Below are 12215 nucleotides of genomic sequence, written 5' to 3' on the forward strand. Positions count from 1 at the left end.
AATCATTTGTAAATTGCTGTTCTAGAAGTGAACTTCTCCTTTAACTGTGTTAAGATGATCGACAGGCCAGTTTACTGTGACAAGGCAAAAACGCAGTTGTGTGACGTGAGCTTGCCTACTCTAATACCACACATTCAAAAGTGTGTACTTTTTCTTCACCAAAAGAGTACATACTTTAAGGGCGTAATATAAGTAGGCACACTGGGACGCAGCAATAGTCAGCAGATTTGATGCAAAAATTACAACACATTTACAAAGAGAACATGCTCACTAAAATCTTTTATCATCAGTGTTAACATCTATAGGTCATTTTATGAAACATCCAAAAAAAAGTTATTTACAACACATTTCTATATGATTTAAAACATATATACACTCTTTAAACATAATTTAAGCTTAAACTTAGATACTTAAAGCACAGAAAAAGCACTATTTTTCATAAAAAGCTATATGTATTATCAATTCATATGATGCAAATTCGTCTAGAATGAATACTTACATTGCATGAGCAGACAGTAGCAGCGATGCCGAGAGGTAAACAGCAGAACAGCATGGTAAAGATGGAGTAGCACATGTAATCTGGCATTGAAGTGAGTAGCGGCGCGGGGGTCACGAAGACAGTGGGTTCAACGATTACCCTATTATGACCATACTCTCCCTGGGGATACGGAGACATCCCTGGATATGACTGTTGGGCATATGGGCCGTGAGGTCCTCCTGGAGCTCCGTATGGCTGGTTTGGATATCCAGAAGGGTTGGGATTGAAATCAGCCCTTGGAAACTGGAATCCTGTGTTGGGATAGTATGGTGGCGGCACAGGCTGACCCATCCCAAACTTGTTCGGTTGATACTGTCCATCCTGAGGGCCTGTAAATGCAGGGTTTATTCTTCCGACTGTTGGTCCTTGATTGTACATTTCCTTGTATCTTGATGATTTTTCTCTCTCGTTTCGTACTCAAATGAGATGCTCCTCACTGGACGCTGTTTAATCTGCAGTGTTTAATGAACCTTGCCCTCTGATGGTGTTGTGTAGATTTATAGCAATACAATGGGAGGTGGTTTGTAATTTGTAGGGCAGGTCCTGTGTAGATTCAGTCTGATAACACCTCATCTCAGAGCTTGCCTTGGCCAATTTGCTGCCCTGGGCAAGTGCTGCATCCCAGTGTGCCTACTTGTACTACGCCCTTAAAGTATGTACTCTTTTGGTAAAGAAAAAGTACACACTTTTGAGTGTGTAGTATTAGAGTAGGCAAGCTTTGGGACATACTATCACGTCACACAACTGCGTCTTTACCCTGTCACAGTAAACTGGCATTTCAATCATCTGGTCATAGTTCACATCCTCTGCATTTAATTTAACTTCCTACCGTACTGGAGAGAAAAGAAGTAGCGCACTGATCTGCCAGTCAAGTTAATGACCAAACGGCTGTTTATAAAACTTCACATTGCTGGTGCAAATATAACACAGATAACATTAAATAGTTTTTTTTTAACCAACTTAAATGTTGACTATTAGTAACTCACTAGTAACCGCCGGTTGCACACATCCGCCATGTTTGTAGTTTTTCTCAACACATTTTATTCGTGTTTGTAGTTCTGGATGGAATCCTTTGCCAAAGCACAATGAATTGTGGGCAATATTAGCCATTAGAGTGTGCACAGTTCCACACTTCAAAAATCGACCTGAAATAGCAGACCATCCGGGAACTTTCGGCATACTCTTTTCGGCATACTATGCTTTGGGACACACTTATTGTAATCTCATATACTATTTGGGATGGATAGTATGAACATTGGGATGCAGGTAAGATTTTACCTGGTGCCCCTTGCTTCACAGCCTATTTCACCAATAATTAACTAGCTTGAAATAACAATAAACAATACATTTGTAACTGATAGATACTGAAAATGAACCTTATTTTAAATTGTTTCCAGTGAAACCATAAAATATAGGTGCTGCCTAAATCTGGAACTCCACTGTTACTGTCAGGGTTTGGACTTTGGACTTTTGTTTCCACCTTTTCCATCCAGTCTTAGTTTCTGTTTTCCTTATTTGGTCATTTTCCTGTTCTAGTTTAGTTTGATTGTTAATTAGCCCCACACCTGTTTCTGTGTCCACTGAGTATGTTCCAAGCTTTATAAGCCCTGGGTTTTCCTCTGTTCCTTTGTCTTGTGTTGATGTTGAAGTTGTCTCCTGTATTCCACTTCTTCCAAGTTAACATCGTAGCAGTTATTACCCTTACCTCATATGAAGTTTGTTCACAAACTTTTTCCCTGGGCGCCAGAGGGCTTCGGTGTTTTTGACGCACTGATAATTTATTAGTGAAGTGAAAATGTCACAATCAAGGTGACTGATATATGTGGAAGTGTGGCTGTGCGGGGGAAGATTGATCATGGATCAAACCGGGGCACGGTGAGAGAGCAATAAAATAGTTTTTTGGTAATATTTTAAATTTATAGTATTGTAGTAGTATTGGTTAAAAAAAAGAAAAAAAAAAAAAAAAGAAAATTGGCATCACTTTTGAAAATTAAGAATCATCCTGGAATAAATTACTACACATCAGTCTCAGTTTATTGCTTGAATTAAATTGTAAATTCAAAGACCGTTGTCATTTATTTCTCCAACATGCCACAGAAAAAGCCTATTGCTCATTTTTATTGCATAAGAATGAGGAAATTGTTGACTTTGATATTAATAGATAGTTTAAGTTGTGAGCATATAATGGTTGGTGTGAAGTGTGTATAAAGAAAAAGGCTAATCATGACAGAAACATCAGAAGTTCCTCATTTTGCGTTCATGTCTTTTCCAGTAAGTTTGTGATATAAATATTTTAGTGGCACTGGGTCTTCAGACTTCATAAGGAGACATTTGCTTACACATCAAAGAATCATTCCAGGCATTTTAAAAACAAACACTAAACAGTATTAATTCATAACACTGAGTGAATCTGCCAGTTTATTCATCAGGTCTCACACACACTACACACACTGCACGCACTGACGCAGTGTGGTGAAATCATGCATGTTTATGAGTCATGGGTTTCTCAGACCGGTACGTTAGATTAAAAAGTTCTGTTGCGTTTGGAAAATGATGTGCACAGTAATCAGAATACTTCTTCGCCTGTCTCTGAAAATGTCCGGATTTTGAAATCTACCTGCAGATGCTCATTTTAACAGGCTTTTATTCAAGTAGTGATTACAGCATATTGAATAATATATACATAACCGGAAGAATCAATACACTGCTTCGACAAGCGCTTCCGGTGTTCAATTCCGGGGGGATAAAGGTCCATTAGGATCTCAGGGAGCACTTAATAATTACAGACAGGTGTGTTTGATTAGGGTCGGAAATAAACTCTGCAGGAAAGTCGATCTCCAGGAACAGGGTTGGGCACCCCCAGTCTAAAAGATACAGACGCTGACACATATTACATTTACTTTTCTCCTGAAAAATTACCAAACTTCAGAAGATCTCAAGGAAAAGAGAAAAACACAAAAGTAAACTTAAACACAACAGTTTGTATAGTCTGATGTAAAACTAAATTCGAAGATAAACATCTGATGTGTCTTCTGTTCAGAATGACACTGTATGAAAATGACCAGACCGTGGTGGATTGGCGAGATGGGTCTGAGTACACTTATGTTTATTTCAGACTATTTAGTAAACTGCACTGTAAAACTTTTGCAGAGGATACTGAACGTCACATGACGTCACTGCCCTCTAGTGAACATCACAACAACAACAGTTGCTGCGTCCGAAATCGCATACTGGTTAAGTAGGTACTACATTTAAATATGAACGTACTACCCGACCGTTAAAAAGTACGTTCTATATAGTATGAATGTGGGTAGTATGAATGGAATTCGGACGTACTACATCCGCCATATTGATGTTGTCACGTGTCATGCGTCGTCACAACAGCGCGAAATTTAAAGAGACTGCTCCACTGCACGAACACCAGCACCGGCAATGTTCGGCGTTTTAACGTTGATTGGACAGACAGCTCAGAGAAGGCGTTGGTCAGCTGCTCGCAGATCACGGCTTCGTAGACAGCTTCTAGATTATTTGTCAAATAACGTTTCGATTTACAATGTTTAAACTTTCAATAAGTCATCCGTTTATTTAGATCGTGTTAAACAAGTGTAATTTAATCACAATAAACAACGTTTTTTCCTGAGGTACTTACACTTGAAATGAGCCGCGTCTCCACCTTCCGCCATTTTTCGAATACAACGCATCCTCTCCCGGAGCCTCATGGGATGGGAAAGTGTCCATGGTATGCGTACTACAGAATTCGGGCGGAAGCAGTAGGTCATCCGGGTACTTCTCGCCTACTGAATTTCGAATACTATGAATTCGGACATACTACTCGCCTCGCATACTGTTTTTCGCGTACTATATAGTAGGGAAGTATCCGATTTCGGACGCAGCAAGTATGTTTGTACCTTGTACATAGACAATTTGTATTTATAGGCTACATTTTGTGTATTTAATTATCTGGGGTTTTTTTTTGGAATGCTATACTTTAAGTATCTTTTTTTCATGTCTCAATAGTAGCTGTAGTAAACTGAATTCAGGTAAACTGAGGTACTGTTGACTGTCTAAAAGTCACTCCGTTTACCTGAATTCACCCTGATAAAAGTGAAAATGTCAAATGTCAAAGTTTGGCAGCTCGCACAGTGCAGTTCAAGACAAATGAGCACAGTGAAGTGTACATCCTGTTTGCACCAGAAACACAAGTTGAAGAGTCTCCTCAGTCATAAACTTTATTTCATTATACAGTCAGATGAAAAAAAAAATTACATTGGTTTGGCATCGAGAAATGCGATCAAAAAAAGATTACATAAGATGATCACTTATGATAAAAGAAAAATCTGCTGTAATTTAATTTAAATGCTTCATTTTGAACTTGCACTAATTGAAATGTAATTCCGTAACCGCTAAATGTAAAATGCACAGATAATCCTAGTTTACAGATCAGTCTGACAGCATTAAAACATAACCATACATTTGTTTTCCTTAAAAGGTCTTGAATATAGACTATTTGTCATTTCTTCTAGCATAGTATCCACAACTGATATTTTACCAAGCAAATACAGTAAACAATGGCTGCTTTTCAACGTTGTGATGTAATATGTAACATACTGTTTCTCTCAAACACTGAGTTCTCGTGAGGTCTATTCATCATTATATAAAGAGCATAGTGTGAGTTAGGATGGACATTGGCCACTAAGCATCTTTGGCATTGTAACTGTAGGAGAGACACACTTTATTTAGTGATGCTGCAAAATACTGTGGCTAAGACAAGACAGCTGACTAAATATTTTTGCCAATACTATCTGTATTCACAGCAGCAGCTAGCTTACATTGGTCACGTTAGTGAGTGTGGCTAAACAAACACTTTAACTTGTTAAACTTAATTAAACACTCGAAGACAAAACAATAAACCTTTACTAGGCTGTTTAAATTTAATGATCAACTCTACACACCTCTGCTCAACTGTGACTTGAACTGTGATCTCGCACTGATAATGTAACATCCAGGTATGCACACAAAGGGCATATTTGGTGCTACAACTAGTAGTAAAGAGGAAGGGATGATTGCGTTTACTCGCAACGTGTTGATGTGTGTACTAGAGATGCGCGGATGAGCTCAAACGTCTCCGGAGTCCGCTGCTTCAAATAAATTATCTGCCTGCTACACATCCGCACCTATATTGTTTTCGGATAGTTTTAGATGTCCGACCCGACCATTACATTACAGTGATTCTAAGTTTTGCATGATGATATAATGAATGGATGGTTAATTTTTAACAGCAGATGTTAGAGCTGATCTGGGCATCACTGCAGGCGTTGTTCAAGTCCCCATGAAATCAAAATAATTGAGGTTTTTGGCTTTTAGAATGAATATGTTAGCCGTAAGGTTATCTATAATCTAGTGTGCTCCAAAACAACAACAAAATTCACATTTAGAAGATAAATATGAATTTATCTACCAACATGATGCAAAGATTTTGATGACATCATCCTGCACTTGAGCTTCATATCAAACTTCTTGTCCAATCAAATGCTGTCTAGAATCTAAAGTGTCCCGCCCCCCTGTTAAAAATGAAGTGTTACTGGCTGTTTAAAAGAGGGGGCGGAGCAAAGTGTCTAAAAGCAAAGTGGTACGTAGCCCCCTTAAAAAAAATATTGTTCACTGGAGGGCCATATTTTCAATGTCTTCGGGTAATTGTTTCACCATCAAGTAGTAACTATTTGAATGGTAAAATCCTGAAATCTCAAAAACTTTTTTTTGAGCTTGTCATACTCACAAATTACATATTTCAAATCAACAAAATCTGACACAGAAATGCACTGAAGGTTGAAGTTATAGTGTGTTTTTGGTTATAAACTTTATTTCATCCTACTGTCAGATGAAAAAACGAACGAGGTGAAATAGGATTAAGGCCTATTTCATGCCATATTGGAATTCCCGTAATTATAAGATTTCAACTTGTAAAAAGCGTCCATGTCCTCGTAGAACTCGTAATTACAACTTATAATTACTTATAATAGGCTCTATTTAGGCTCTGATAAGTGTTGCCATAGAAAAGCATAATTCTGAGTCTGAGGACATGAACAGCTCAGAGTAGAATGTCACATGTTGTCATCTCGAAATTACGGTAATTACGATATGACGTGAACGCAACATTAGATAAGACTGTCATTCAGTCATTTCCAAATGTGCTGCACATATTCCTCTCTAATCATAAAATGATCAGATGTTTCTTTACTAGAAATAATACTATCTGTGCTACTGTGCTACGTAAGATCATAAAATAGCTCATATGTGTTCATATCCAGGCCTACACCTAAAACACCCAATGTGTTTATACATATAAATCATTAAAACCAGAACACTTTTTTTTTATTTTAAAACTTTGAACATTTAATTTAAAAAAAAATTTAAAGGAAAAAAAAAAACATTTTAAGTCTGCAATTGAAAAGCAGTTTCATGAAAAGCATTTCTGCTAATCATACAGATCAATCTGCCAGCTAGGGCTGTTCGATTCCGAAAATTTTGGAATCGATTCCGATTCCGATTCCTGGTTCTGGAATCGATTGTATTCGATTCCAAGAATCGATTCCTCACTGTGGTTTTCGATTCTTTTTCGATTATTGTTTTTTTAGAATGGAGGAGCCTAAATTCACATTGACTGTAGGATAAAGGTCTTAGAAAGTAACATTATCATAGTATGAAGCTTTGCTTTTAAAAATTATGATACATTTTTGTATTTAAATTATAATTTTGTCTGCATTGCCCATGAAATTAGTCATAGTCCACAGCTCAGTAGTGAATGAAACAAGACGTGTATGGTTCAGCTGAATGATGTTTACTTCAATCGTATGCTTTGCACAGAATTAACAAACTGGACATTGAAATAAAATAACCAGAACATTAACAACAACACTGATATAAGAGCTGATATAAGAGCTCGTGGTTTATCTGTCAGTTAGACGCACACTCTTCGCCACTTATTTGTGCTCTCAGCGTTTTCTTTCAGAATTATCACAAGCTGATAGAAAAGTTAAAAATAGCATTTTATTTAAGATGGAAATAGGATCAAGACCATCGATCACGTCATGATCTAGTCTGTTGTGCAGTGCTCATGTGGACAGTATAAGCCAGTTCCACCGTAAAATAACTACTGAATCGTTTTGAACTGGTTCATTAAAACGATCTATCGGAAAGAACCTTTTCGTGGCAACGAATTAGACTTCTAATCACTATTAGCGAGCAGGAAGAGGCAAATTAATAAGTGCTTAACGGAAGGCTGCATCCTCAAACTCAAACCTGCTCAGTACCGCCTCGTTTCATTCAGTTTATTTTCGTGAATCGACGTTCAGCGACCTTTGATGACAGCAGCCGAGATATGCAGCCGTTCGTTTGAGAGGCGCCCATATTTTAGCTTTGTTGAACTGAAAACTGCTCTGAATGGGGAGTCGATTCCCCCTGATGGAATCGATTCCAACCTTTGGAATCGACTCTCGATTCCCAACGCCTCGGAATCGAGGAATCGATTCTTTTTGGAATCGATTCCCAGCTCTACTGCCAGCATTAAATACAACAAGAAATAAAACGTAAGTGTACATTAGATTTTCTGTCAGAGGGTCTGGAAAATACTTTAGAGACGAAAGTTGCTTGTGTGAATTACCTGCATCTGTGCATCTCTCTGCAAACAATGACGCTGTAAGTTTAGTTGCTACAAAAACAGTGATTTTACATATTCGTTAATTAGATACAATGCAGTGATTCTGTATCAATTAATTAACTGTGTTACTGAGTGTAAAATTTAACCATGTTCAAAACATGGTTACGGCGGGCCTGTTGTCAATATACCGACGATAATGATGATGATGATGAACACTGTGATGATTGTAACACCGATACCGAGAGCCACATTGTTCAGAATCAACGCTGCTCTGGAGCTGCTCATCGTAACGCTGTCCAGCCATGTTAGCATTTTCAGTCTGTGAAAACATGAATGTCAAGCATATTAAAGTGATGAGATAGATAGATAGATAGATAGATAGATAGATAGAGACAGATACGCTTGGGGATATGCAACCATCCCTGGATGGGCATAAAGGCCCGAGGGCCTCCTAGAGCTCCGTACGAACAGTTTGGATATCCAGAAAAGTTGGGATTGGTACTTGGAACCTGGTATTCATTGTTTGGATAGTCTGGTGGCGGCAAAGGCTCACGCATCCAAGTGATCTCTGGTTGATCCTGAGGGTCAGTGAATGCAGGGTTTTTTTCCCGATTGCTGATGTTTGATTGTTCATTACTTTTCTTGTTCTCCTGTAAGTACTGAATGATCTTAATGGTTTTTCTCTTTTGTTTGGTGCTCGACTGAGATTCTCCTCGCTGGATGCTGGTTCATCTGCAATCATTGTTGTGCTTTTATGAGCTTCATATAAAAGGTATCTGATGGGCAGTGGTTTTGTAGCTTGTAATTTTGTTTATGGTGTTTGAAGATGAGAGTGCCATGCAATCTAGATTCACTTAATATAGCAAAACATGCAGAGGAGATAATATTTCCCATATCATTTGTTGTTGATGTCAAAGATCTTGTCCAATCAATCGCTACAGTATTTAAGACACTTTTGTTCTGGTTGTTGTTTTATATATATATATATATATATATATATATATATATTTCCTTTTATCACTAAGAAATACAATAAGGAATGCAAAAATTTATTATTTTTCTTGAACAATTCTATTAGCAGCCTGCGATTAACAGATGTCAGTGTCAGATGTCAAAGTTTTCAAGTGTGTGTATAAAAAAGAAAAGTGGAACTTTGTGCCAAACTCACAAATAAATTGTATATTTCAAATCAATAAAATCTGACATGAATGGCCTTTAAAAAGTTACTTTTTATGCTCAAATTGCATGATAATGCGCATATTTTAATTTGAATCAGCCAATGCATATGCAGGCTACTTAGTAAAAAGATGCTGTTAAACATAAATTCTGACAATATAACTACATGTGATTAATTACAGAAAAATGTGCAATTAATTTTTTTTAGTTGATTGACAGCACAAATGTTAACCTTTTGGTAATATTACTTCATTTTACTGTTGAATATGCATTTCAGTTTAATTTCTAATTTTATTTGTGTAGTCAAGTCACCTTTTAGCACTTTTTACAATACAGATTGTGTCAAAGCAGCTTTAAAGTATTAAACAGGAAAACAGTGTTGATAATGCAAAAGGACCAAAATAGTGTAGTGTTTGCAAATGTAAATATATGAAAATGTAGTAAAATTAAGACTGGTGTAGTAAGTGTTTGCCTTTTTTTGATAAAGGAAGAAGAAAAATACCCAACTACTTGTCAAATACAACAAAATATCAATACAGTTCCAAAAACATAACAGTGATCCTAGTATTTGTTACTCACATCAAAATATCAACAGTCCAATACTACAATACTACTACCTTTACCTCACACACACACACACACACAAAGTTCTTTAGTAGTTGTGGAACTCCAGTAAGTAATTGTCAAGGCTAGTTTATTTATTTTAAACATTGAATGACGTGATTCTTGATGATAAGCCTTGTATTTTTCTATGGGTCTGCACCACAAAGAACCGTTTGTGAAACAGAAAGGTTCTTCAGATGTTTAAGGTTCTTCTATGGCGTTACGAAGCACCTTTTAAGAGTGTAGCTAATTTAGTTCCCCCAAATGGAGTTCCTAAAACAGTAAGTTCCTAGTTCCTGTGGTGCAAACATGCCAAAAAGTGGGAACTTTCACCTGTAGTTGTAGGAACTATGTGAAAGCCCCTGTAGATGACCAAAACAATTAGTGTATTTAGTGCAACGCTTTATTTGAATGTGCAATATATATATATATATAAAAAAAAGAAATTTTAAGTCAGCACTAAGTGAAAAGCAGTTGAATCAATACAGAACAATCTGACAGCATTAAATACAACAAGAAATAAGACAGAAGTGTACATTAGATTATTCCCTGACTTGAGTTAAAGTATGAGTAGATGCATCTAAAGCAGAACACAACATTTCTTCAAAAACTTTGTCATTTAGAAGCTGTAAATCTAATGATAATGGCCACTGTGGTGGCCAAGAGGCCGATACCGAGAGCCACGTTGTTCAGGATAAACGCCACTCGGGAGCGGCTCATCGCTAACTCTCGCTGTCCAGTCATGTTAGCATCTCGAGTCTGTGAAAACACAAATGTCAAGCATATTGAAGTGATATTGAGAAACCACTCAAGAAATAACTAGCTACAAGAAGTTCAATCCATGTAATTATAGACCAGGGATGTCAAACTCAGTTCCTGGAGGGCCGCAGCCCTGCACAGTTTAGATTCAACCCTAATTAAACACACCTGATCCAGCTAATCAAGTCATTCAGGCTTGTTTGACAACTACATGGTTTGTGTGTTAGAACAGGGTTGGAACTAAACTCCCTCCAGGACCGGAGTTTGACACACCTGTTTTAGACCCTTATAAAACTAAATGCTGATCAAATCAAACAGCTTCCGGTTTTAATATTTAGCAAATAAAATGTAATAAAAGTAAATGAATTTAACGTATAAATACATTTTTCATAATCAAATTTAACTTCTATACAGTAGGCCATTATATGAAACATCCAGTTGTCACGTATCATGCAAGGAAAATCAAGGGTAAAATCACAGGTAAAATCACAGGTAAATCCAAAACAGGTAAATCCACAGTAGGAAGGATAAATACACGCACACATTGACGAGACCGGAACCAAACACTGAAGAGAAAGCAACTTGTAAAGACAGGTGATAAGGATAAACTAAATTAAGGCACAGGTAAAACAAGGTAAACTAATGATGATTAAACGAGGACAGGAAACAGGAACAACCAAATATGGGCACAAGAGGGAGAAACCAGCATAAACAGTCCACAGGGGTGTGACACCAGTTAAGAAAATTTTATTTTCAATACATTTTATATGATTTTAAGCAGAAACATAAATTACTAAACATAAAATTGCATCAGGATTTTTTGACCAAATGCATGTTGCTATTTTAATAAATATTGTAATTCTTTCATGCAACAGTGGATAGTGTGCAGGACTGTTTTTCCTTATTAAACACATTTATTAAAAGATTTCATTTTGAATTGATTTATGAGACATACATATGAAGCAAAAAAAAGGCCTGCTAGAACGAATACTTACACTGCATGAGTAGATGGTAGCAGCGATGCCCAGAGGTAAACAGCAGCACAGCATGGTAAAGATGGAGTAGCCCAAGTAATCTGGTACTGCAGTGACCACTGGCATCGGGGTCATGAGCACAGCGGGCTGAACCACAACGGGTTGAAACACAACGGGCTGATCGGCGGCCCCGGTCATCGCCACTGTAGGTTCTGGTGGTATGTTCATTTCTTCTTATTCTGCTGTAAGTGTACTAAATAATCCTGATGGTTTTTCTCTTTCAGTTCACTCAAGTGAGATGCTCCTTGCTGCACACTGGCTCGTCTGCAGTCAGTTTTGTGGTTTCTTGAATTTTGTCTTCTGATGTTGATGGGGAGTGGTTTTTAAACTTTGTTTATGGTTTTTAAGGATAAGGATGTCACGCAGTCTGTCTGAGTTGATATTTAAATGAGCTTCAGCCAAATGACTGTTAAGGAAATGTTCTGCATAGTGATATGTAGATCGCAGT

General features: G+C 37.3%; 1 protein-coding gene across 4 annotated transcripts in view; it reads right to left on the bottom strand.

Moving 5' to 3' along the window:
* The window catches only part of LOC127173389 (transmembrane protein 91), a 36581-nt gene extending 24433 nt beyond the window's left edge, over nucleotides 1–12148 (bottom strand). For 2 of the 4 annotated variants that reach the window (XM_051123241.1, XM_051123239.1), the window contains exon 1: nucleotides 11729–12148. In XM_051123241.1, the coding sequence (XP_050979198.1) occupies nucleotides 11729–11935 (207 nt within the window). In that variant the 5' untranslated portion in view covers nucleotides 11936–12148. Of the gene's footprint in view, nucleotides 1–499; nucleotides 982–10359; nucleotides 10734–11728 lie in introns of those variants that run through there. The other 2 variants (XM_051123242.1, XM_051123238.1) reach the window with 2 other exon arrangements.
* Nucleotides 12149–12215: the final 67 nt, after the last annotated feature.

This window comes from Labeo rohita, chromosome 11, assembly GCF_022985175.1.
Source record: "Labeo rohita strain BAU-BD-2019 chromosome 11, IGBB_LRoh.1.0, whole genome shotgun sequence".
NCBI classification, from domain to species: Eukaryota; Metazoa; Chordata; class Actinopteri; order Cypriniformes; family Cyprinidae; genus Labeo; species Labeo rohita.